At 47.8% G+C, this 27,140-nt stretch overlaps 1 protein-coding gene across 1 annotated transcript in view; it reads left to right on the top strand.

The window, feature by feature from the left end:
- The first annotated feature begins 602 nt into the window (after positions 1–602).
- KIF5C (kinesin family member 5C) overlaps positions 603–27,140 on the top strand; it is a 200,313-nt gene continuing 173,775 nt past the window's right edge. Inside the window, exon 1 of the mRNA XM_056117490.1 lies at positions 603–1,129. Within this exon, the coding sequence (XP_055973465.1) occupies positions 1,004–1,129 (126 nt within the window). The 5' untranslated portion in view covers positions 603–1,003. The remainder of the gene's footprint in view (positions 1,130–27,140) is intronic.

The following is a 27,140-nucleotide window of genomic DNA, read 5'->3' as shown; positions in this document are numbered from 1 at the left end:
ACTCCCAGACTCTAAAATAGTATGCAAAGATTTGTGGTGAGTCAGGGCTTATGTGTGTTGTCTCACAATCCCATCCCCAAAGTTCTCAACTTTTATCCAATACAAAAGAAATCACCCCAATTATGTTATGAACCACTATGTGCGGGCCATTTTGAATAGAATTTGCTTAGAATATTCCCGCAGGTTTAACCCCCCACCTTCTTCCCAATATTCTTTCGCAAGCATTAAAAAATCTTGTCAGCTCGGGGAAAATGCTCCGTAGCTGCTTGGTTGGCCCCTGTTTTCAGCGTCTTTTTCTTTTTTTTCTTTTGTTTTCCCTTTGGGAGCATAAAGGGATGAGAGTTAGACCTGGTCGTGATGGAGATTTCAACCAGGAACTACAGGGTGTGACCTCCACCCAGTTGGTGGAGAGCCACACCAGGCTCTCAGAATTTCGCGGTTCGCACCCTTAGTTGGGTCTCGGCCAGCGAGTCCCGAGCATCCCCGTCCTGATACCCGCAGGTGGATGACTACATGTCCCGGGGTGCGCCGCGCCCGGAGCCGGCGATGCCGGGGCGGGGCTCCGCGGTGACGTCCCCGTCCAGGCGGGCCAGGGCGGGCGCGGCGGAGGGGCGGGCCCGGGAGGTGGCGGGGCGCGCTGGTGCTGATGCAGGATGGCTGAGCGCGCAGGAGCCCGGGAGGTCTGAGCCGGGCGAGGCTCGCTCCCCGCGCATCGTCTGCAGCGCCCGCCGCGTGGTCGCGGGCAGGTGGGCCCCAGGAGCCGCGCGTTGGGTCAGGGTCTGCAGCTGAGGTGGGGAGGGGGTGGGGAGAGGCCCGCACCCGAGGGGCTGCCCACCTCGCCGGGGTCCGAGCGGCCGAGTTTGCCATGAGCTGCTGAGAGGCGTCGTGGGAGGCTGCGGGAGGCGGCTTCGCTGCGGGCGGTGCGGTGCGCGGCCTCCTGCCCGGTGCTGCGGAGCGCGGGCCCCCCACCCTTCCCCGCGCCCCCACCCTGCCGCGGGCGGAGATGGCGGACCCAGCCGAATGCAGCATCAAAGTGATGTGCCGGTTCCGGCCCCTCAACGAGGCGGAGATCCTCCGCGGGGACAAATTCATCCCCAAATTCAAAGGCGACGAGACCGTGGTCATCGGGGTAAGTGGCCTGGCCTCCCGGCACCCCGAAACTCCACATCGGTCATCTGGGCCCGGCCGCCCCCTCGGACATCCGCGCTGGGCGGCCCCCTCGGGGAGGGGATGGGGATGGGGGGGCTGCCCTGAGGATCCCCACGTCCCCACCGCCGGGCGCCACGCACTTCCTCGCAGGCGGGCAGAGGGGAGTCTGGGGGCGGCCGGGAGGGCCCCAGGTGGCGAGGGTGGGGGTGGGGGGCGAGGAAGGGATTGGCGCCGCCATTGTTCGAGGGGTGCGGGTCCGAGTGGGCCTATTGTTCCCGGCCCCGGCCACGCCGCGTGGGGCGTGCATTCCGCTTGTCCCCAAGCCGGGGTGCCCCCTTCCTCCCCATCACGTCTGAGGTCTGTGACCCACCAATGCTTTCCAGGCGTCCCTTCGATTTTTGCAACACTTTGCCACTTGTCCCGATTCTTAGCCGAAGAAGGAGTCGGGAGAGGGGGGAAAGAGGCTAGGGAAAAACCCCAGCCCGGGCTCCGAGCTCCCGTGGCGGCGTAGACGCGGCCCCCCGCCGTGTTCACCTTGCCCAGAGCGTGGTAGGCTGGGCGTGGGGGTGGGGAGGACTCCAGTGGCCTTGGTGTTCCGTGGGGACTCTGGTGCGTCTCTTGCTTCCTCTCCACCTAGGCTGGACAGAGTGCCCTGCCCTGTGCCAACCCCCACTCCCAGCCTCCACTCCCCGCGCTCGGCTCTGGAACCCTGGAGCCCGCAGACCCTCGGGTGTGCAGCGGGGAGGCCATGCGCCCCTGTCCGTGCGGCTGCAGGCTTCAGCGAGCCGTGGCCAGCTCTCTCTGCCAAGAGCAGAAGTTACTTTGTACATCTAGGGTCCGCGGTCCTGGTGACCTCCCTCCCCATCTTCCTCCACCTTTTCTGCAGCCTGGGCCGCTGCTGGGGGTGGGGTGGTAGTGGCGGTGGGGGAGGGAAGGCCACTGCATGGCAGTTCTTAAGGGAGCACGGCCAATGAAAAGGCCAGCCAGCCGTACCCACGGCCCTTCCCCCTCCGCCGGCCCCAGCGAGTGTGGCCGACGGTGCCCTCCTTTGTATGCGAGTCGCGTGGGGAGGGACCAAGTTAATGGGAGCCTCCCGGTCCCGGGTGACACGTTCCTGGCAGCCGGCTTGAGGCTGCTGATGCAGCCTTCTAGTCCCCAGCATTGATTAAGTGATGTCATCCCCATCTCTGAGCATGCTCCGACCAACCCCCTCCCTCCCATTCCCCCGGTGGCTGGTGGATGTAGGTCAGGTGATTGACAGGTGACAGTTGCTCCAGGGTCTGCGGGAGTCCTCCGGGTTCTTTCTCCAGCAGCCCCCGGTCCACGGTGCTTCCCAGCGGTTCCGCCAGGATTGTGCCGCAGTTCGTGCACCAGCCCCGGGAGTGGCAGGCTCTGGTCACCGTGGCAGGCGGGTGCCACCTGCTCAAGTCTCTGTCCCTAGGACACCGTCTGTGCCTCCTCCAGGAGAAGCGTTTCCTTTTAGTGACCCTGGTCCCCGGGACACGTTTCCGGGAACTTCAACCGCTCTGGGGGTGGGTGTTCTTTCTGATCTGGGTTTTCTCTCTTTTTCGTGTTAACTTGAAGCAGAGATGCACACTTCCGTGACTGATGAGAAGGGACATTATTTAGTGCCTAGAGGTGGTCCGTGGGGACGGGAGTGGCTTGTTTGGGTCACATCTCTCAGCGTCCACCAGCTTAGACTCTGAATTACTCTCTCCTGAACCAGGCCTGGGACAGAGTGGGAGTCACAGGGACCCTGCTCCTTGTCTTGTAACATTTTTTTTAAAACAAATAGTTGTGTAGCACAAGAACGTGTTTGGATGACCTTATTTTAAAGAAAAGTTTGAAGAATTTTCTTTTTCTTTTTTTGCTACCCTCTCTTCTTTCCTTCCTTTATCTTTCTTCTCCTCCTCCTCCCCTTTCCTTTGTCTTCTAAGAGTGACAGACCAGAACTGAGGGCTCAAGGTAACATCCTCTTTGATCTGTGTGCAAGGAAGATCTGCTCCAGGGAAATTCTTGAATATTATGACATTGCCTGTATGTATTTAATATGAATATGTATTTGGATCTCATCCAAATATACATGTGATTGGATAAATTAAAACAAGAATCACCATATGTAATAAATGAACAAAAACTGGTGGATAAGAATGTGCATGTAGCTCTTCAACTGTAAAGTAAAATTTTTGTTCCACTTGTCATAATCCTTTGGTAAACAGTTTTCAGTTTATTTACATGTAAAAGCATGCATGTCTTATCAGGAAATACCTTTAAGGAACATCGGTCTTGCATGTGGTGACCCCAGTACCCAATAATTCCCTGAGTGCTCCTGGATGGGCCTGGTGGACCCGAAATCTTTGGGACTGGAACCTTCAGGCTTGTACAACCAGACAAGCATCATCCTTAGGAGTGGCCCCAAGTTCCCCTGGGTACTGCTTGGGAGGACTAAAGAAAAGAAAAAGTAGGAAGGAAGGATGGAAGGAGTTATTATAAGCATGCAATTTTTAATGACTTTTTGTGTGTGTGTGGGAGGGGGACAGGTCCAGTAGTTTTCATGGGCTACTCCCAACTCTTTGTGCCTGGGGATGCTCAAGGATGCTGTGATGTTGGCGATCTAAGGCAGAGTCTGTACTCATGCCCTTTGACCCATCTCTGCAGACTTTGATGAGTTTCTGTCAGAATTCTCTTTTTCTTTTCTTTCTTTTTTTTGGGGGGCATACCTTGCAGTGTTCAGGGTTTAGGAATCATGTGGTGTTGGGAATAACATTCGAGAAACATGCATTCCAGCTCATGAATTATCTCTCTGCACATTTTCCAGTACCTGTGCCTCTGGGGTAGCACCAGATGCTGAAGGGTACAGGGATTTGGGTGCTGGGTTTCTCCCCATTTCTCATTAATAATGTGAAACTCACAGAAACGAGAGTTCTGCCTGCTCCCCTCCCCCAAATATGTTTGCCGAGTAAACAAACACTCCCTCTGGCCACTGCTCAAACTTAAGAGACTCAGGACAGTTCTCACAACCTCTAGCATCCCTTCAGGTGGTTAACCACCCATTTTGCCTCAGTTTAACCACTGTTCTGTAGTACTTGGCCTAGGTTAGTTTTGTTTAAAAACCAAACTTTAAATCCACAAAACCATAGAGTATGTGTGTGGCTTCTTAACCTTCAGTATTCTGCCTGACAAAGCACTTTGTTCATCCTCTTTGTTCTGTAGTTTCCATTATCTGACTATGCCATGCTTGATGTTGCCATTAACTGTTGAGAGGGATTTGGATAGTTTTCACTTTTGGTCTTACTGGGACAGTGCAGCTAGGAACATTTTTTCACACATTTTCCGGCGCCTGTGCCTCTGGGGGATGCTGAAGGGTACAGGGATGTAGGTGCTGGGTTCCTCCCCATTTCCCATTAATAATGTGAAAGTCACAGAAACAACGGTTCTGGCAGTCTGTAGCATGCTTTAATATACTGGCTAGGATGGCTCCAGAGTCAATTCAGTTGGAAGCAGTCTACCTAGCTCAGTTGCAGGTAGAGATTCTGCCTTAGATGGGCACACTTTCTTTGCTTTGGGGGCGCAGGTTATAGGGATGATCCAGGAAGCCCAGAACCATTCTGAAATGTCAATCTCCTTTCATTTCCCAAAGAGTCAAGTGACCCAAGAGATAGCACAGTGGGCATGACAGACCACATTTGGTCCCAGAGACCCACCAGGAGTGATAACTGAGTGCAGAGCCAAGTGTAAGCCCTGTTCACAGCTAGGTGTGGCCTCCAAATTGAACAAAGCAAATTGATGGAATTAATGGATTATTGGCCTAAATAATCTCCCAAATCCTTTGTTTGTTTGTTTACTTTTGGACCATACATGGTGGTACTAGGGAGCTACTCCCAGCTCAGGGGACTTTGGGGGATCACTCCTAGAGGTACTTGGGGACCAAGTGGTAAGTGGGATTGAACCCAGGTTTACTGCATGTAAAACATGTCTCCCAGTCTGAGGAGCTGTCTTTCTGGTCCCCACAAATTCTTGGTGATTTTGAAACTGGGAAAATTTTCTTAAAGCCCTAGAGATTGTGCTAAGAGAGAGTTTTTCAGGGGCAGTTGTTAGATGTCTTTTTAAAAACAAATGTCCTAGATTGGAGAATCCACCCCCACCCTGCCTCATTCTTGCCCTTTTCCACAGCTCTGTGCAAAGATCCTCTCCCGGCCCATAGTCCCCACAAAACAGCCATAGTATCTCCCCATTTTGAACTCTTAGAGCTTTCATTTTGCACATGGTCATTCCTCCCCCCCCCCGCCCACCTTACACTATAGCTTTGATCACAAGCCTGTGACATGGTGAGGCATGCATGGAGTCAAGGATCACCCACCTTTTCCCTCTCTGTGCTTTCTAGTGCCTTCACCATAAAAGGCTCTTAACAAATATATATTGATTTCTATTGAGTCTAGAGATTTTTCCTTTGGCATATTTAACTTACTTTATGAACTTTTAAGTAGCTATAGAGTTCTAACTATTACTAATAATCTATTAACATTTATCATAAATAATATTTATTATGATTTATTAATATCAATAATTATTAATATGAAATTATTAATAATGACTATTATTACTAATAGTTTTAACTGTTAAGGCAGTTTAAAAAAGCTGTGTGTTTGATCAGGACTGGTAAGATATAGTCTGTTTAAATACCATAAGACAACTGGAAAAGAATAGCATTCCTCTTGGCTAAACACTCAGAACCAGTGATGCTGATGATGAAGGCCAGTAGAAACTCTCTCTCTCTCTCTCTCTCTCTCTCTGTATGCGTGTGTGTGTGTGTGTGTGTGTGTGTGTGTGTGTGTGTGTAGTATTAGGAAGGAATCCAACACTAAATCTTCAAAGAAAAAGAGTGGATTTATAGCTTTTCTTGTATTACTCCAATGAGCTTCCCAAACCTTGGTGAGTCATCCGTTGCTTTGGGCTCTGCCAGTTGGTTTTGATGCATTTGGTATTGATGGACTCTCAGTCTGGAAGAGTTCCCAGTTCAGTTCTTTGAAATGGACTTTCACACTTTAACATTCATATTTAGGCGTTTTCCTCTTGGCTGTTCCCCGGGGAAAACTGCCTCCTGAGGTAATGTAAGTTCTGACCTGTTTGAGAAGCAAAGCAGAGAGTCGGTCTCTACACATGAGCAGAGTCGGCATGTGCAATGGGGCCTCAGCCCTCAGGAGCTGAGAAGAGTTATGGGCAGGGCAGGAGGGGACCTGAACATGGGGCACTTTGGGTTTTGTTGTAGATATTTGGGCCTTCTTAAGGACAGAAAAATGAAAGGTATAAGGTTAAACATTTTTGGGGTAGATGGTAACTATAGCACAGTGGTAGGGCATTTGCCTTGCCTGCAGCCGACCCGACCCACCCAGGTTCAATTCCTCCGCCCCTCTCAGAGAGCCTGGCAAGCTACGAGAGTATCTCGCCCGCAGGACAAAGCCTGGCAAGCTCATTGTGGCATATTCGATATGCCAAAAACAGTAACAACAAGTCTCACAATGGAGACGTTACTGGTGCCCACTTGAGTAAAACTGATGAACAACGGGAGGATCGTGCTACAGTGCAGTGCTACAGTGCTCTTTTAACTTCTTAATTGAGGTACCAGGATCTATTGTTAATTGTATGTTTCATGCAGCCAATGTTCCAACACTCCCATCTTGCTTCCACCCGGGTAGAAGCTTCTACTCAGGCTTTTTCCAAGGTCTCCTTCCACCCTCCCCCTTGTAAGCTCAGCTCTATAAATAAAATCTGCAGTTCCAACGGACAGTAGCATATTTAACAGCAAGAACATTTAGGACTTCTTTTTTTTTTTTTGGATCATACCCGGTGATGCTCAGGGGTTACTCCTGGCTTTGCACCCAGGAATTACTCCTGGTGGTGCTCAGGGGACCATATGGGATGCTGGGAATCGAACCTGGGTCGGCTGCGTGCAAGGCAAACACCCTACCCGCTGTGCTATTGCTCCAGCCACATTTACTACTTTAAAAAAATTATATTTAATAACATTTCCTGCCTACCAGCTGCCCTCCCTCCCTTCTACCCTCCCTCCCTCTCTCCCTCCTTCCTTTCCTCATGCTATCAGCGGGTCCTCCTGACAAACACATACTTACGAAAATAGGCTGGAGTAACTTTCCTTTTTCTCTGCCTTCCCTACCCCCCACTCTTTCCCACCTTCCCTCCTTTCATACTCGGAGGACCATCTGGTGCCATGGATTGAACCTGGTCTCCTGAAATACCCTGCATGTGTTCCAGTCTGATGAGCTAATTCCCCAGCCCCTGAGGTAGTTTTCTATTGCTGCTATAGCAAATGATCATACACTTAGAGGTTTAAACAATACAAACTCATTATTGCACAGTATTTTATTGATCTTAAGTCTTTCAGTTTGTCTGGTTTTTCTCTTTGGGGACTTAAAAGATCAAAATGAAGGTGTTAGCAGGGCTGTGTTCTTTTCTGGAAGTTCCAGGGGTGAATTCATAGCTTGAACATTCAGGTTGGTGGCAGAACTTGGTTCCTTGTAAGGCCGCAGGCCCTGATTTCTTATTGGCTGTCGGCTGAGGTCCTCAACTTGTAGTGGCCACTCTCGGTCTTAGCCACAAGACCCCCTTTCTTTATGTTCCCACACAGAAGTCAGTTGAGTTTCCTGGCTTCAGTCTCTCCTTCTTCTTGTTGCACGGATGCTTTTGTCACTGACTGTTATGCTGTTTTCTTCAACTTGGTTTTGTTGTTATTACTGTGGTGCTGGGGGGACAGTAGAGCCCCCAACTACACTCCGTCTTCTGCTATCTCTTCCCCTTTTAAGAGCCCATATGATTATAGCGGCCCACCTCATGATTCAAAACAATATTCCCGGTCAACTGATTACCAATCATAATTGCAGCTACAAAACCTCATTTCTTCTGTAATGTTACAGTGATTAGAGTCCAGTCATCATTTGTGGTCAGTTATTCTGATTTTCACTCTAATACCACTCTAATCAAAACAGTTTTATTGCCCCCCCCCCAAAAACCCAAAAACCTCAAACACCTGAACACACAAAAGCAAAGACCCCCTCATGTAACCTCTCTATAATCAAGCTTATTTTCCTCTCTCAATTCCTGGCAATCACTGATCTAGTCTTCTCACAGCCACATTTCTAGATTTCATGGAGAAAGGAAGGCATATAAGAAGGATCTTTTTGAGTTTAGGCTCTATTACTTAATAACTCTGAAACTTATGATGCTCTATGAATCAGCAGTTCATTGCTTTTATAGCTCAATGCTTTTCCATGATAAGGACATACCACAGTTTTTTTATCCATCCACCAGTTGAAGAACATTTGGGTTGATTCCAGTTTGGGCTGATTTTGAATAAGCTGATACAAATTTTAGCATATAGGTCTTTGTACAGTTGTAAGTTTTTATTTTTCTTGAGTAACAAGGCATTTGCTATGTCATATCTTAAACTATGTTTAGTTCCAAGAAGCTGTCTGTTTCTAGAGTGGTTGTGTTATTTTGCATTCCCTCCTAAAAGCAGTAACATTTTAAGCCAGGATTTGGTCATTTTGTCTAAGGGGGTCCTAATATTTGCATTGAGAGACATCAGCCTTTATGCCTTTGTGCCCTGAATTCAGTGATTTTCCTGTCACCTGCGGGTAGTTACCCTCTGGAACCTCAGAATGAGGGAACACAAGAAAGTACCCCTCATTAGGTGCCAGTCCGACATCTCTGGACACAAATATGTGACTGGTACTACAGAAATGAAAGGGGGGTACAGAGTCAGACAGTACACTAGCTACTGAGGGGACTTTTTTCTTGTTGCTTTTTTCTGGGCCTCAGTTGGCCAATGTTCAAAGGGGAGGTGATCATTTCACCAAGCTCTGAAAAATAAAATGAAGTGATGGTCTCAGGGAAATAGGCTCTGGTACAGGGAAAATACTCAATAACTGAGACTCATCTCCCATGCTTCCTAGTCTCCTTGCAATTCGTCTCTTCCTAAGAATTTACCTTTGCTCACTCAAACTGACCTTATGGTGACCATTTCCTGAATATTCTTCCTGGTATCTGCCTTTCTCAGGCTGCCCCTTCACCCTATTCTCCGGCTTGAAATGACCACCCCTTTACATCGGGGTTATGGGATTCCTAACCATTTGTGAAGACAGAGCTCACAGTCCGTTTACTTACAGATTTTCAATGGCTCCTTATATTGTTCACGATTGTCCAGGACTGAGTGAGTTTGTGTGTGTGTGTGTGTGTGTGTGTGTGTGTGTGTGTGTGTGTGTCCCTCCTCCACATGCAGGTGACACACTGCTCAGGGGCAGAAGCTGAGTTCTCAGTGTTTCACTTATTTTTATTTTAGTTTTGGGGCCATGCCTGGTGATGCTCAGGGTTTATTCCTGACTCTGTTCAGGATCACTCAGGGCAGTGCTTGGGGGAGTGCGTGTGGTGCCAGGGATGGAAACCGGGTCAGCTGCTTGCACTGCAAGCAACTTACCTGCATTATCCCTCTGGCCCTTTTGTGACTTGTATTTTTGTTTTGTTTTGTTTTGTTTTGGGCCCTGCTGAGGGCTTGCGTCTGGCTTTGCACTCAGGAATGACTCTTGGTGGTGCTCAGGGGACCATATAGGGTGCCCAGGTTCAAACCCGGGTTAGCTGCGTGCAAGGCAAGTGCCCTGTACGACTATACTATGGCTCGACTCTGCCCTTTGTTACTTTAATATGTCGTCTTTGTCTCTTCTACTGTATCTTGATTGCAAGTTCCCTGCCCTTCCCCTTCTGCTCCCACTCCCCGTTTGGGAATCAAGTCTCCACAATGGCAGCTTCTGTGTTTCCGTAAATAACTTGGATGTCACTGGGGATTTCCCTCTGCCTCCACCTGTGTCTGGCCCAACTCCCCTATTTAATGACAGTATTTTCCATTCTCTGCTCTTCTCCATTCAACCATTCAATGGACTCCTCCTCTGGCTGCTCCCCCCACCCCCACCCAACCCCTCGTTGTCTTTGCTTCCTGCCTTCTCACCTGTGTCTGCTTGTTAACCAAGCAAAAGCAAAACTGCCTATTCCCTAATGGCTTGTGATAATGAAAAAGTAGTCCCTCGGCAGATCCAATTTCACCTTGTTTCGTTCAAGTTTAGTGTTTGTTTGAATTGGGGTCACACATTGGTGGTACTGGGAGCCTCCCCTCCAAGTTCTGGGCATGAGGGTTGCACCCAGGGTCTCTAGCTCCCTGATTCCTCATCCCAGGTTTCTCATAGTTTTTATTTTTTCTTTCTTGACTGAGAACTCATTTGCTGCACATCAACCAAGTTCCTTTTGGTAGGAAGAATGTTGCTCAGAGTGTGGTTGTTTGTAATATTGCAGAGAGCTTGGTTTAAAAAAAAAAGTTGGAGTTTGGGCTGGAGCGATAGCACAGTGGGTAGGGCATTTGCCTTGCATGCGGGTGACCTGGGTTCTATTCCTAGCATCCCATGTGGTCCCCTGAGCACCACCAGGAGTAATTCTTGAGTACATGAGCCAGGAGTAACCCCTGAGCATCGCCTGGTGTGACCCAAAAGCAAAAAAATTTGGAGTTTCTTTAATTATTTCATTTTTGCCACATCTCATGGTGCTCAGGGCTTACTTCCGGCTCTGCGTCTTAATTTCTTCTTAGATTCATTACAGGTGTGTCAGACAGCCCTGATTGAGCTCCCAGCTCTGGACAAGTTGCTGACCATGCTGAACGTCAGTTTCCGAGCCTGTATGATAATCATTACTAACCCTGCCCCCCAATCCCTGCCCCACCCATTGGCGTTTCTGGAAGTGAATTCATATGGGCAGAGTGTTGAGCACCATGCTTGGCATACAGCTGGCATGGAAAAGGGTATTGGCTCCTAGAAGAAAAACATTGTGATTATTTCTCTGCACTCTTGGTGAATAGACTGATGGTGACAAAGCCTGAATGCTTGCCCAGTGTCCTCAGGTATGTTAAGTCAAAGGGAAAAAAAAGATTCCGATACTTGTAAAGCAGCGAGTCAGTCAGCTGCGTTAGGTGTTAGCACTATTCCAGAAGGGGAGAGAATGCCGGGCTTCGACTCCCTCCACATAGGGGTACAAGAATGTGTTAGGGGAGAGAAAATGGATGGCAACGGGGTGGCAGCTCAATTCTCACTCAGCTGCCTTCCCAGGATTTTTGTTAGAACTGGACTCTGAAGGGCATCACAGGGCCGAGAGTGATAGCACAGCGGGGAGGGCATTTGCCTTGCATGTGGCCGACCCAGGTTCAATCCACGGCATCCCATATGGTCTCCTGAGCACCGCCAGGATTAATTCCTGAATAAAAAGCCAAGAGTAACCCCTGAGCATTGCTGGGTATGACCCCCCAAACCAAAAAAAATATAAAGAAAAAAGTAAAAAAAAAGCAGTTACAGAAGCCTGAAGTTGAGGCCCAGTTGAGAGGAAATCTTGTGGGAGCCCATGAAAAGTTTGGTCAACGAAAGAGTCTTTGGGGCCAAGGAGAGAGATGGTACACTGGGTAGGGTACTTGCCTTGCACACAGCAGAACCAGTTTAATCCCTGGCATCCCAATATGGTCCTCCAGGCCCTGCCAGGAATGATCCCTGAGCACAGAGCCAGGAGTAAGTACTGAGTACTGACAGGTGCGGTCCCAAAACAAAACAAAGAGTCTCTGTCAGTTGTCCCCGAATGCTTCAGCAGGAGCCCTGTCCTGTGGGCCTGGCTGTCTTCCTAACCTCTTTCCTCATTCATTATTCCATCTGAGGGCTGGAGCGGTAGCACAGCGGTAGGGCATTTGTGTTGCACGTGGCCAACCTGGGTTCTATTCCCAGCATCCCATATGGTCTCCGAGCACCGCCAGAAGTAATTCCTGAGTGCAGGAATTTGGGTCACCCCTGTGCATCGCCAGGTGTGACCCAAAAATCAAAAAAAAAAAACAATTCCATCTGAGCTTCTGCACCGTGTCTGCCCACTCACTGCCCACCAACCTCATCCTCCCAGGCCACTCTGCTCACCTGGGCTAGATTACATTCTTCTTCATGTTCCTGCCACCCCCTCCACCCCCCACCTCCCCTTGAGGTAGATGCCTCCTAGCTGACTTCCGGAGTCTGCGTTTGTTTATTGGGAACATATGTGCCCTTCCACCCACAGAGACTCAGCCTTGTGAGGGTAGCCAGTGCATGCCAGTCCCTCCCACCCAGCAGGGAGATAAGCTCATTGCTCCATCTCAGATGTTTCCTGAGAGAAATGGCCAGATACTAAGCCTGAGGGGTGTGCTGGGGGGGGGGGGGGTCCTTCCCTTGACTGTTGTCGAGCACTGGTGACTTGTTTTTCTTCCGGTGTGTGTGTGTGTGTGTGTGTGTGTGTGTGTGTGTGTGTGTTTGGGCCACACCCAGCAGTGCTCAGGGCTTACCCTGCGCTCAGGGATCACTCCTGGTGGGAACTGGGGGCACCATAGAGGGTGGGTGGAGACTGGAACCCAGGTCAGCAGCATGCAAGGCGAGCGCCCTATCACTCTTTGTCTTTCATTCCTACTTGGATAGCCTTGTGGTTTTGTTCTTATCAGCTTAGAAGACATAGAGGACCTTTTTTTCAGAGGTCCTTAAAGAGTCAAGGTTAACTCCAAACAACAAAAACCTCTCAGACCAAGGAGGGAAAGATCACTTTCAAATTTTTTGAAGCAGAAACCATTGCTGTTAACCTTTTATGGTATATTCTAGCTCTTTCCCATTCTATTCAACATTTGTATGTCAAACAAGGGTTTGATACAATCTGTCGAAACTCTAATTTTCATTGAATTAGTATACCTCAGGGTTGGAGCAATAGCACAGTGGGTAGGGTGTTTGCCTTGAACCGACCCGCCCGACCCAAGTTCAACTCTTCCACCTTCGATTCTTCCGCCCCTCTCGGAGAGCCTGGCAAGCTACCTGTGACATTTGATATGCCAAACACAGTAACAACAAGTTTCACAATGTTACTGGGCCCGCTCAGCAATGGGAGGACAGTGACAGTTACAGGGACAGCATACCTCAAGGATTAGCACTATCCCAGTGGAGACCCAGGGTAACTGACATTTGGGAACTCAGGCCTGGTGCTGGGGTGTTGGGGGCTCCCCGGGACCACATGGAGCAGTGTTGGGGGTACCTGCAGTGTTGGGGATCCAATTCTGGGCCTTGTGCTTGTTAGGCGTGTGCCCTGCCTCCTGAGAGCCCCTCAGACAGCGTTTTTTTTTTTTATTATACTTAAAAAAAACATTTATATTGATTCACTGTGAGATAGATCCTTACTCAGACAGCATTTTTTTTTCTTTTTGGGTCACATCCGGTGATGCACAGGGGCTACCCCTGGCTTTGCACTCAGGAATTACTCCTGTAGGTGCTCAGGGGACCATATGGGATGCTGGGAATTGAACCCAGGTCGGCTGCATGCGAGGCAAATGCCCTACCCGCTGTGCTATCACTCCAGCCCCCAGACAGCATTTTTCTTTATGTTTTTAGGCAGCATTTTTAAAGGTTAAGTAAAATTCCATTTTACTGCATTAATTCTACTTTTTTCATTTCCGCTGTATTTAATAACCATTTCTTACTGATAAACATTGGCTTTTTTGTTTTGTTTTGTTTTACTTTTGGTTAGAAACAAATGTGTGATAAATATCAGTGTATGTCTCTGTGTATTTGATTATTTTGATACAGTATATATATATACATATATATTTATATATTTTTTTCTTTTTGGGTCACACCCAGCGATGCACAGGGGTTACTTCTGACTTTGCACTCAGGAATTACTCCTGGCGGTACTGGGGGACCATATGGGATGCTGGGAATTGAACCTGGGTCAGCCGTGTGCAAGGCAAATGCCCTACCTGTTGTACTATTGCTCCAGCCCCCTGATACAGTATATTCTTAGAAATGGGATTACTAGGTAAAACGATCTAGGCATCCACAGTTTCAAGAGAGAAATACGTAGGGATAGTGATTCTCAGTTCTCTGCCCACCCCATGGAATCATTTTGCGAGCTTACAAGCTTGTATACCTGGGCCAAATTTAATCATTACCAAGAGTGTGTGCTCGTCATGCACTGTTAACCCAGAGAGCCAGAACATGGCAAGTCTTCAGACTTGTAATGTAAACCATGGGATTTTTTAGGCTGTCTCCTGTCAGTTTTAATCTCCTTAACAACGTGTTTCTTGGAAGTGATCAAAAGCTAAGTCTCTTTCTTGAGGCCGAGGAGGCAGATAAAGCAAGAAAGTGGGGTAGGGTTAAAAGGGAGAGTGAGAGAAAGTGTGTGAGAGAGGGAAGGGAGGAAGGAAGAGAAAAAGGGTGAGGAGGAGGGATAGAGAAAAAAGGAGGGAGAAAAGAAGCTAATATTGGACTCTTAAGGACAGTAAGAGCGACGGGCCCTTTATGGTGTTGATTAAGAATATTATTTAGACATTGATTCATCTTGTTGTTCACTTTGGGTTCTCAGGTGTACGATGCTCATCTCCAGGCCCAGCACCCCGTGTTCCCATCTCCCCACTGTTTACCCCAGATTTCCTCCCGCCCTGGCTGCTTGACAGATACATTTTAAAATCTAGTTGTAATTTGGGCCTCATGCTTATGGCAATATTGGATCTAGTGGTTTAGGTATCTGGTATGATCTTTTCATTTTTTTTTTTGCTTATTGGGTCATATCTGGCACACCTGGCGATGCTCAGGGGTTACTCCTGGCTCTGCACTCAGAAATTACTTCTGGCATTGCTCAGGAGACTATCTGGGATGTCGGAGATTGAACCTGGGTCTGCCGCCTTCCAGGCAAACACCTACCTGCTGTACTCTCGCTCTGTCCCCATCTGGTCTGATCTTGAATGACCTGTGATATTTTCTGTGCAGTGGGAGCCTGAGAAGGGATAAAATAGTCCTCTGGAAAAACCTTCGGAGCCAGATTGCAGGCTTGGCATGTGGGAACTCTGTGTTCGATCCCTTGTTCCCCATGTCTTGTCTTTCCACCTCCCTCCAGCACCACTGGAAGCAATGCCTGAGCACTGAACCAGAAACTCCTGGGACCACACCCCTGGATGTGGTCCATAAAGCAAAAGGCAAAAACCATAAAGCAAAAAGGAAAAAAAATCAACGGGAAAAATCCTGAGATTCTGGTGACAAAATTGAGGCTCTATCAAAGGGAGGGGATCATTGAGTAATAAAGGGAAGGGTGTTACGGACATTAGTGGAACAATAGTGACACTTGGGTGCCCGTGACATTGGTGTGGTGTGGTGTGGTGACATTGTACCTCTAAAATATAAACATTTGTAGAATTGTAAGCAGTAATACTGCCATAAAAAGTAAAGAAACCAGGTAAGTCCTTGACAGAGCTCTTGTCCCCCTTCTCTTCTTGCTTGCCAGGTATCACTTAATCACTTAATCACTTAATCCCCGTTATTCATCGATTTATTCGAGCGGGTGCCAGTAACGTCTCCATTCATCCCGGTTGCGTGCTAGCGTAGCCCAATGGTATCTGTTCGTTTTAGGAACATGTAGAGCCTCAAACCGATCATTTAGGGTCTTGACGAAGAAGTCTGACCATCTTATAGGTGGGCGTCCACGTGATCTTTTGATGTCTCGTGGAATCCAATCAGTAATGGCTCTAGTCCAGCGGTTGTCTGTAAACCTCATTACGTGTCCAGCCCATCTGATTTTTGATGTCTTGGCAAATGAGACAGCGTCCCTGATTCTTGAGCGTTGACGAAGATCAGAACTCCGGATTCTATCTCTCATTTGAGTGAATCGTGATATTCCAAGCATAGTTCTTTCGATTCCTCTTTGAGAGACCCGAATAGCGTTCTCATCCCGTTTTCGTAGGGTCCAGGTCTCTGAGGCATATGTTAATGCAGGAAGAATAGTGGAATCAAAGAGATGTGCTCGTAGCTGGAGGTTCTTTGTCCTTTTAGTTATTTCTTCAATGCTCTTGAAGGCATTCCAAGCCGCTCTCTTCCTCCTGCACAACTCAGGTGCCAGGTCATTCATCATGTTAATTTCTCGACCTAGGTATATATAACTGTTGCATTCGGAGATGGTGGTTCCGTTGAGAGCGAATGGAGCGTCAGGAACAAGGCTGTTTCTCATAAACATTGTCTTCGTAAGATTCAGCTGTAGTCCGACCTTTTCACATTCACGGTCAAAGTCGTTCAGCATTTGTGCCGCTTGGTTGATGTTTGGTGTTATTAGAACGATGTCATCAGCAAAGTGAAGGTGGTGTAGTTGCCGACCATCTATCTTCACTCCCATGTTTTCCCATTCCAGTCGTCGCATGATGTTCTCGAGGGTGGCACTGAAGAGTTTTGGTGAAATGGTATCACCCTGCCGAACCCCTCTCTTGATATGGATGATTACTTCTTTGTAGAATGGTGAGATCTTGGTAGTGAATCCGCAATAGAGCTCACGAAGGATCCTGATGTATTGAGTTTGTACGCCCTGATTGGCTAGGGCTTCCATGACCGCTTCCGTCTCAACAGAATCAAAGGCCTTGCTTGTCAGTGTGGTGCCCGAGTCCCGCCCTGCCTGGGAGTTGCGCTTGTCAGGTATGCTTTTGAAAAATTAATAAAATGTTGAGCCAGAGAGTTAAGGCACGTGCCATGGATGTGGCCAAACCTGTTTCTATTCCAGCATCACATGGTCCCCAAGCACTGCTGGGAAGGACCCTGGAAAGCCTGAGTACCCCTGATGGGACCCAGGTAAGCCTCAGCACCACTGGGCCTGAGCCCACCACTGCTGGACTGAGGATGCCTTCTCCCCCAAACCCAAACCAGACAAACAGAACAAACATATGCAAGGGCCAGGAAGAGAGCTCCACTGGGCCCTGAGCTTTCTGTGTGCAGAGCCTGAGTTGGTGGCTGGCAGCAAATACCTACTGTCACCTCCAGGACTGCAGCCCATGTGACCCTGACACCCCTGGACACCGCCTGTCCCAGCAGTGCCTTATCACCAGGGAGGAACATTGAACCGTCCAGTCAGATTGTCTGAGTGCACTGCAAGTGACCCTCCCGGGACCCCTGATTACTGCTTGGAACACCCTTTCCCCCCGCAAATGCAAATGTATAAAAATCTCTATACACAGGGAAGTAGAAAGATCAGCAGATCATATTCCCATAGACATAATGGTCAGTTTTTTTTTCTGGACCACACCCGGCGATGCACAGGGGTTACTCCTGGCTTATGTGCTCAGGAATAATTCTGGCGGTGCTTGGGGGATGCTGGGAATCGAATGCTGGGAATCGAACCTGGGTCAGCTGCGTGCAAGGCAAATGCCTACTCACTGTGCTATCGCTCCAGGCCCTAATGACTAGTCTTAACCATCAGCAACAAATGAACAGGAATGAACTTTTTGCCACCCACATCATTCAGTTCTTGTACATTGAAATATCTCACATATCTCATATTCCTTTCTCCTGAAACTTCAGTATGTCCCTCTGGAAGATCAGACCCCTGAAAACCACCGTGGAAATACGAGCAGTTTCTGTGTCCACGATGCCGGCAGATGTCCCGTCCTTGCTTTGCAGATTTACTCTATTTTGAAGTGAGCAAACTGGGAGCAAGTCATAGCCCTGGGAGGCGGGGGGAGGTGCTGAGGTTGAGTCACATGTGATCTGTTTGGAGACATAGTGCAGGGAGTGTTAGGGGCTCGTCCAGACTCCCAGCACCTCGCCCTTCACAGTACTTTGGGCACAGTTATCCTTATTGATATTGGACCACGCCGCCATGCTCAGTCAGGGCTTACTCCTGACTCTAAGCTCACTGATCATCCTGGTAGGGCTCAGGGAACATATGCCGTGCTGGCAATCAAACTGGGCACTGCCCCACTCGAGGTAAGCACTCTACTGGCTGTCCTATCTCTCTGACCCTAGATCCCCTTTTCAGTAAGCAGGTGCCGGCACTTCTGTGCTACCCAGAAAGGCCATTTAAAGAGCTTCATGCATCATAGCTTCTCCTCTGCTATTTCTTCCCCTGCTGTAGCTGACTTGCATAAATGTCAGGCAAGAAGGCAGATGCCACATCATTTGTCTTCCAAGCTCAGTACCTGCCTTTATGAGATTAGCATCAACTGCATTTATAGTAATTCTTTCAGGTGTGTCTGGGTGTATTAGTATTTATTATCCTTCTGATCAATGAATGTCTATCCTTGATGGGTGTCGCCCAAAACCCAAACCAATAAATACTGGAAATAAAAACCCATAGAGCTGAAGGGAACAAAAATAGCTGAGAATCGATTTCAGAAATGTACAATACTTTAAGGAAAAACATCTATAGTTCTCCATTTTCTTTCGAAAAGAGGGGGCTTAACCAATGGTGCTCAGGGGCCCCGGGGTTCTGGGGATAGAATTCAGGTCCTTGGGGAGATAGTACAAGGGCAGGTGCATGCCAGGCATGTAGCCAACCCGTTTTTTTCCTCCCCATCATTGTATATGATCCCTGAGCACTGCCAGGAGTAAACCCTGTGCACAGAAATAGAGATAGCCCTGAGTACTGCTTGTTGTGACCCAAACCTCCCCAAAGAACTCAGGGCCTTGGAGATTTAAGGTGTTTAAAGTGCTTGCCTTGCATGCAGCTGACCCTGTTTTAGTCTTCAGTACTGCTTAATGGACCCTAAGCACTGCCAGGGGTCACTTCAGAGCACAGAGCAGGAAAAATTCTGGCCACCTCTAGCTGTGGTCCCAATTTTCATCTCCCTACCTGCCAAAATAATAATCAAGTAGCTGAAGCCTTGTATATTGTGGGCAGATGTACTGCTACTTGAGCCATTTCCCCAGCCCTGATGATCCCAGTGGATATTTCTTATTAACAAACCTTTGAAGGGAAATGTGATTGAGGACAAAGTACAAGGGAAAAACATATCAGGGGTCCAGGAGAATAGTGGAGAGGGCTAGGGCCCAGATCTGCTGGGCTTGGAGCTGCATGTCCATCCCATCCCCAAATCCCAGCACTGCTGGGTATGATCACTGCTAGCCATGCCTGCTTACCTCGGAGCACTGTCCTGGCATGGCTCTGGTGAACCAAAGGCACTGCTCTGCTGGGGGCACATACCACAGCGAGTGGCCCATGGGTTCCTAAACACTGTTGGGGCAGGCGGATGCCTCCCCTTAAGCCCCACCCTCAAAGACACAGATCCTGGAGATTCATTATTCGGTCTTGTTTTGGTTTGGGTTTTGCGCCACACCTGGTGATGCTTAGGGGTTAATGCACTCAGGAACTATTCCTGGCAGTGCTCGGAGGACCATATGGAATGCCAGGGATTGAACCCAGACGGTCATATGCAAGGCAAGTGCCTTACTCTCTCTCCACTCTCTAACAATATATGCCTCAATTTCCTATACTGCTGAGTAGGGTCTGTTGACCAAATGCTACTTTGGAATCATTTATGTCAGGATCTTGCCTGCACAGTTCTGGATTGGTCGTCTCCGGACTCCTGCCCCGGGCTCCAGCATCCCTTCGTCTCAGGAGGCAGTGAGAGTTGTCTGCTTTAGTCCTCCCAGGAGATTATGTCATAGTATTTTTTTTTCTGAACTGTCTGGCACCTCATTCTCCAGAGATTACCGATTCTCCTTGGGGAACCTGGGTAAACAAGTCCATCTTCATCAGAAACTTTGTATGCTTTCAGGAAGGGACTACTTTTCTTTTTTTTTTTAATTTTTAAATTTTTTTGATGATTCACCATGAGCTACAGTTACAGACTTACAGACTTTTGTGCTTACATTTCAGTAATACAATGTACAAGTACCCATCTCTCCACCAGTGCCCATTCTCCACCACCGATGATCCTAATATTCCTCCCATCACTGCCACCCTGCCTCTGTGGCTGGGCATTTCCTTTTGCTTTATCTCTCTCCTTTTGGGTGTTGTGGTTAGCAATATAGGTATTGAATAGCCATCATTTGGTCTGTAGTCTATTTTCAGCATGCACCTTCCATCCTGAGTGGGCCCTCCAAGTACCCCATACTTGTTGGTCCCTTCTCTATCTGAGCTGCCTTTTCCCCCAGCATGTGAGATTGGCTTCCAAGCTGTGGAGCAATCCTCCTGGTACTCATTTGTACTATTCTTGGGTGTAAGTCTCCCATTCTGTTACTTTATATTCCACAAATGAGTGCAATCTTTCTACGTCTGTCCCTCTCTTTCTGACTCACTTCACTTAACATGATACTCTCCATGTTGATCCACTTATATACAAATTTCGTGACTTCATCTTTTCTAACAGCTGCATAGTATTCCATTGAGTAGATGTACCAAAGTTTCTTTAGCCAGTCATCTGTTCTCGGGTCCTAGGGTTTTTTCCAGATTCTGACTATTCAGTGCTGCAGTGAACATACAAGTGCAGATGTCATTTCTACTATACTTTTTTGCATCTGCAGGATACATTCCTAGAAGTGGTATTGCTGGGTCAAATGGGAGCTCAATTTTTTTTTTTTTTGAGAAGCGCCCATACTGTTTTCCAAAAGGGTTGAATCAGTCAGCAGGAAGGGACTTTTCTGCTCCTCTTTCATAGCTGCCCCGTGCTGGGAAACAAATGATGCTTCATGGGGCTGTGTTCAAGCCCAGGTGGGTCCTCAAGACTGGCCGTCAGTGCTTGCCTGTGCCTGTCCCTGGTGAACTGACCTTAGCAGGCGAGTGTTTGGGAAACTTTTCCTTGTCTTCTCTCCTGCTGCTGAGCATTTAGTACATCTGGATCCTGACACTTCGATTCATGTGGGCTGGACTCAAACTTTAGAACAGTGGTGCTATGGGATGGTGTGATGGGGAGGCAAGGAAAGTCTGGGGACCACATAAGTCTCCTTGCCTGAGATTTGGCCATCCACAGCATGGGGATGATGGATGCTGGGACCCTGACCAGGTGGTATATTTTTCCTGGAGGTGGGTGAAGGTGTGGCCATACCTGGCAGTACAGTGCCGCGGCTGGAATCCGGCTTGACTGAATGCAATGCACCGGCTAGAACCCGGGTTGACTGAGTGCAGTGCAGGTTCCTTCACTCCAGCTGAGTATTCTTGCTGCAGTATTCCGGTTGCTCCGAGAGCACCCTCACCCAGGGCAGGGGGGAGGGCTTGCTGGCAGGCTTCTGGCATCCGGAGGCCCCTATATTAATGTCTTTTGATGCCATCAAACCTCCTGGTATCTGTTTACATAATATTTGTGGAAAGTAGACTTTAGAAGGGATGTGTTTGACTCCTTGGTAGTAATTACTAAACAACATAACCTACTAATTATCTGCTCAGACAAGAGGGAGATACCGCCCCAACTACTACACTCTCCAGGGACACTGGCTCATGCATTTCTTAAGTTGTTCCAAAATGCAGCTCTTGGAAAAGATGGATGTAAGGATCTATTTTAAATATTATTTTTCTAATCTGGAATTTTAGCCAAACATGTTTGTAAAGGAGAAAGTGTACACTAACTGACTATTTCTTTAGTTCTCATTCACACAAATCTAGGAGCTCGGGAGGTAGTTCAGGGATCAGGGGACACACAAGGACCTGAGTTTGGTACCACATGCCTGCCCCCCCACCTTTACTCCAAGGAATGCAAGTATAGTCCTGGGGGGTGCCCAGCGCCTCTGGAATGTTGAAATATCGAACCTTTTAGTCGAGTATCATCAAGAATGGCCCAGAGTCTCCTGAACACTTCCTTGAGACTCTTTCTTGCCCCTAATACCCCCCAACAAAACCAAATTTAAAAGATGAACTATGGGGGTTGGAGTGATCGTATAGTGGGCAGAGCACTTGCCTTGCAAGCAGCCAACCTGAGCTTGGTCCCTCACACCTCCTATGCTTCCCTGAGTCCCACTGGGAGTGATCTCTGAGTGAGGGTCAGTGATCCTAAGTAAGACCTGAGCAACTGGATGTGGCCACCAAATCCGAACCAAACAAAACAAGATAAAACACAGATTCGTGTACATCTTAACATCAGAGGAGTTCTCTGTTATTGATAAAATTGTTTATGGGGCCGTGACTTTGTGTGCTATGGAATGTGGAGCCTCACAGTGGCACAGTATATCCATAGGGAGTCGTGGCCTCTTGAATGCTGGGCACGTGCAGTGTGGACAGACCAAGGTGGGAGATGTCCGGGTCGAGAAGGAGGACAGTGGGCAGGGTACTCACTTTGCATGTGGCCCACCTGGCTTCTGTCCTCAGCACTGTTAATGGTCTTCTGAGCACCACCAGGGGTGATCCTTGAACACAGAACTAGGAGTCAGCACCTTTCAGAGGTGATGCTCTTCAAAATCAAAAGAGAAGCAAAACTCAAAATGGGAGTCCCAGTTGACATTCAATGTAAAATGTGCACTGACTATAAAGCTTGTAACAGAAAATGGACTGCAAAAAAAAAATTCACCTTTTTTTCCATAGTGAAATTAGGGATATATGGATTATATAAAATATTGACAAAATAAATTTCTTTTTGGCTTTAAAAAATGTGTCTTCGGGGCTGGAGTGATAGCACAGCGGGTAGGGCATTTGCCTTGCACGCAGCGGACCCGGGTTCGATTCCCAGCATCCCATATGGTCCCCCAGGCACTGCCAGGGGTAATTCCTGAGTGCATGAGCCAGGAGTAACCCCTGTGCATTGCCGGGTGTGACCCAAAAAGCAAAAAACAAAAGTGTCTTCTAGAAGATTTTATGCTACATAGGTGGTTCATATTTTGGGATTTTGATTTTTGTGGAGTGGGAATAACTCCTGCAGGCTCGGGGGACCATGTGTGGGGTGCTGGGGACTGAACCCAGGTCAGCTGCATGCAAGGCAAGTGCCCTACCTGCTGTATTATCTCTCTGGCTCTGTGGTTAGCATTTTTTAGTTGGCACTATGTATCCCTCAGATATTTAATTTAGCTCTAGCATTTAAATGCTGACACTCGGATTGCTTTCACGTTTCTTAATTCCAGTTCCATATCAGTCTCTCGAGGACCTCCTGTTGTGTGCTAAGCTCAGTGCTAAGCAATATGGATTTACTATGTGAAGACAAACTCCCTGCCATCAATAACCATATAGTCCGGTGGAAGAAAGCTAGTAAAAGAGAAAAGAAAATTGGCATGTGTGAGTGTGTGATGAGAACGGAAATCAGGCCTTGCAGGAGCTTACATGCAGATGCCTGCCCTACAATTTCTGTTTCTCACCATCTGGTGGGCTTCATTAAATAAATCCTGCTTTCTTTCAATGAGTTATCTTTTGAAAATTTATCAAGAAATAAATTAATTTTCAACTTTTTTTCTTTTCTTTTTGGGTTATACCTGGCGATGCTCAGGGGTTACTCCTGGCTCATGCACTCAGGAAGTACTCCTGGCAGTGCTTGGGGATTCTGGAAATCGAACCTGGGTTGGCCGTGTGCAAGACAAACATGCTACCCATTGTACTATTGTTCTAGCCCCCTAATTATCATCTTTATGGTTGATTTTTTTTCCCATTTACCAAATCAGTCGAACAAACTCTTGTATGTATTTGGTGGTACAGTCTGTCCAGTGGGGCATCAGAGTGGGGGTCACCAGAGCCCCGTGCTGGCTTCACCTTTGAGAGAGAGCATATCTTGTTTCCCCCTCAGGGAAACCTTGTGGAAACCCTCAGGTCCAGGGGAATTTGGTTCTTATCTTGAAGGAGGGGTGGAATCTGTTTTGAAAATGTAAAGTCTGCTTCTTCATCTTCAGTTACGTTGCATTTGACCTTGTACCTGTGCAGAATTCGTTTTGAATATTATTGAGAACCTGTTTGAGATGAGGTGCCTTGTTCTAGTTCTCTCTTCACTTGAACTCTGCCGACCCACGAATACTGTGATGTCACACTGAGGATTGGTACTGGAGCTCCCCGGAGCAGTGGTCCCCCCTCTTGGCTTATTTTTTAAGCACTAGTGTTTGTGGCAGGGCCAGGGATGTAGCTCTGTGATGGGGTACTTGCCTTGTATGTGTTAGGCCCTATATTTGATCTCTGGAATCAGAGAGGAGAGAGGAGAGAGACGGAGACAGAGATGGGCTGATCCAAGCCACTCGGTCGGCATCCCCTGCCAGCAATTTTTCATTTTCAGACCAGGAGCACCTCAGTGGTTCCGCCCCTTTCATCTCCATTCTTTTTTCCCCTTTTTTTTGAGTCACACCCAGCAATGCTCAGGGGTTACTCCTGGTTCTTGCACTCAGGAATTACTCCTGGCGGTGCTCGGGGGACCATATGGGATGCTGTGAATCGAACCAGGGTCAGATGAATGCAAGGCAAACGCCCTACCTTCAGCCCCTCCATCTCCATTCTTGCTCTGTGCTGGGAAGGATGAAACCGACCTCTGGGGTTGGGAATTCCAGAGCCTGCTAAGGACTTCCTTCTCTTCTCCTCAGGGATCAAAGGCCCCCATTGACAGGATCGAGGTGGTAGGAGGGAGAGGGAGCCGGCCTTGGGAAACCAAGGAGGGGCAGCTGTTGTGGCTCCTGGGTGTGCCTGCATTGTCCCAGCAGATGCTGAGACAGGGGGAGAGACAGCCTTGCAGGTGAAGGCCACAGAGCTCTCTGGAGAAGGAATTGATTTTATGCTGGCATAGCTCTCCTTCCCTTCCCCCACCCAGGCCCTTGGTCCTCTGAGTTGGCCAGAATCAATTTTCCTTTGTCAAATGGCAAAACCCCACTGTGATGGTGACAGAACAGGAGGGCCTCAGCCGTATCAGCTGTTCTCAGCCTGCATCAGCCATTAAAGAGTTTATGTCCTTTTCCCTTTCTTGGCTGTTTTTAATATTACAAAAATATGTTTTCTAACTCATAGATACTTCATTCTGCCCTGCCCTTTCCCCTTTGACCTATGCTTGCTCTATATGTAGTTTTCTATTATGTTTTAGACATTTGGGGTAGAGGGGTGAGCAGCTTCTCCTTTGATTTTTATTTATTTATTTGGTTTTTGCATCCCACCCACTGATGCTCAGGAGTTACTCCTGGCTCTGCACTCAGGAATTACTCCTGATGGTGCTCAGGGGACTGCATAGGAATCAAACCTGCATGCAAGGCAAATGCCCTAGGCATTATACTGTGGCCTGATTTTCCTTTTAATGAGATACTGTAGGGCGAGGAACACCCCAGTCACAGTAGGAGCCACACAGGGGGCCTCCAGGGCTACACCCAGTGATGCTCTGGGGACTTAGTACCAGGAATCGACCCCGGCATGTGCTCTAACTGTGGTACTCTCTCCCGGCCTCTGTTCTATATTTCAGGGATGGTTTTGTGTCCACTGGACTGATAGTTCCTACATTCCTTCCCCACCTCTCTGTTGTTGGTCATTCAGATCTATTTCTCTATACTCTGCGTCACTGTTAGAGACCATCTGGTTATGCTGTTTTTTTTTTTCTTGAGTTATTTCGAGAAGATACATGGTCCAGAAATGGATTTGCTGGACTCAATGCTGTGAACATTTTAATTGACTATTTAACTGATCCTCTTAAACATTCCTGGTGCTTTTTAAAGGGCTTTGCCAAATCCTGCAGTCCCTTGGGAGACACAGGGGCAGCTCATTCATCGGAGCTTTCATTTTGAAAGCGAAGAAGAAATCTTGTAGGAGGGGATTTGTTATCTGGGAAGCCATGGTTTGGGAACCTTGTTTCTAGGATTTTGATCCTAGCATTTACTCTAATTTATATGAATTCTAAACTGATAGCAAAATAATTTAGAGATCTCTTATAATGGGTATATTGTTACAAATATAATAAGATGCCTTCAGACTTCCATGAGAACACAGAGAAATACAATTTGCCAGATGACTGGGGTGTCGGTAGGAATCCACCCATCTGGCGGCAAAGGCTTTGATGACTGTCTCGGCTCCAGAGACAGCATCAATTCTGACATATCCACTAAGCGTGCATCTCACCCTGGTCATCACTGGCAAAATCAGGGCTGGCCAGAAGAACAGCCTGAGGAAACAACAACACAAAGGGCACAATGAGGAGGAAATCTGGGTCCAGCAGAGAGAGCGCAGGGCTGTGGCCTTGGCCTGCTGTCTCTGTTCTGTTCTCATTTTAGAGAAGACATGACACATTTCCTCTTTAAAATTTACTCTGTATGCAGAGTGCCACCTGCTGTCACATAGGTCTAATCACTTTTTTTGGGGGTGGGTGGGTGGGACGGGAGGTGCTTACATTATCTTTGGAGTACCTTTTTTTTTTTAAGAAACTAATTGATTTGTAGAAGATCTTCCTTTAGTTCTGATGAAATCATGAGCTTTAAATTGTGGTAAATGATGACAAGGTTTAAGGTATAGAACTAAAAGAACATGGAAGCAGACAAAGACACAAGCTAGGATGGGTAAGAATTTTCCATGTGACAAAGACTATTCAGAGTGATGCAGTATGTGTGTGTGTGTATGTGTTTGTATGTGTGATGTGTGTGTCTGTGTGTGTGTGTCTGTGTCTATGTGTGTTTGTGTGTAAGGAAGGGAGCCACGCCCAAAAGGTCTCTGTGGGCAGTATGGTGGCAGAGTAGAATAGAAAGGAAGGAGTTAGCCTGGAGGGTACAGAGGGTACAAGGCCCAGAATATTCCCCACCCACCAGTCTGACTCAAGAAGTGCCCACCAATAACAATATACCCATTATAAGAGATCTCTAAATTACTTTGCTATAATTATTTTGCTATAATTGCTATAATGTGGGCTAGAGGAACTGAAATTGGACTTGGCTGTCCAGTTACTCTCTTCAGGTTTGTAGCTGGTTCAACGTTTCTCCTATGAGGCTTTTCTAAGAACATTTCTTGGCCCAAGAAATAGAACTAGGATTAAGGCACTTGCCTCGTGCAGATGACTCCAGTTCAATTCCTGGCACTGCCTCTGTTCTCTGGGTACAGACAAGAATGATCCCAGGCACAGAGCCAGGAGTAAGCCCTGAGCACAAATGTCTTACTCCCAACATGCCCGTTCCCCTAAATAGAGGAGATTTATTTCTCGGTCCCAAGCATCATTTTATCAGGTTCCCACGAAGGCATCTACTGTTGAAATTTGCTATCAAACTTCTTTACCAGGTAGTACAATGTACAAT

Source organism: Sorex fumeus, unplaced genomic scaffold (assembly GCF_029834395.1).
Source record: "Sorex fumeus unplaced genomic scaffold, SorFum_2.1 ptg000035l, whole genome shotgun sequence".
Lineage (NCBI taxonomy): Eukaryota > Metazoa > Chordata > Mammalia > Eulipotyphla > Soricidae > Sorex > Sorex fumeus.
Note: the sequence above shows the minus strand (reverse complement) of the source record. Positions and strands in the feature narration are given on the sequence as shown.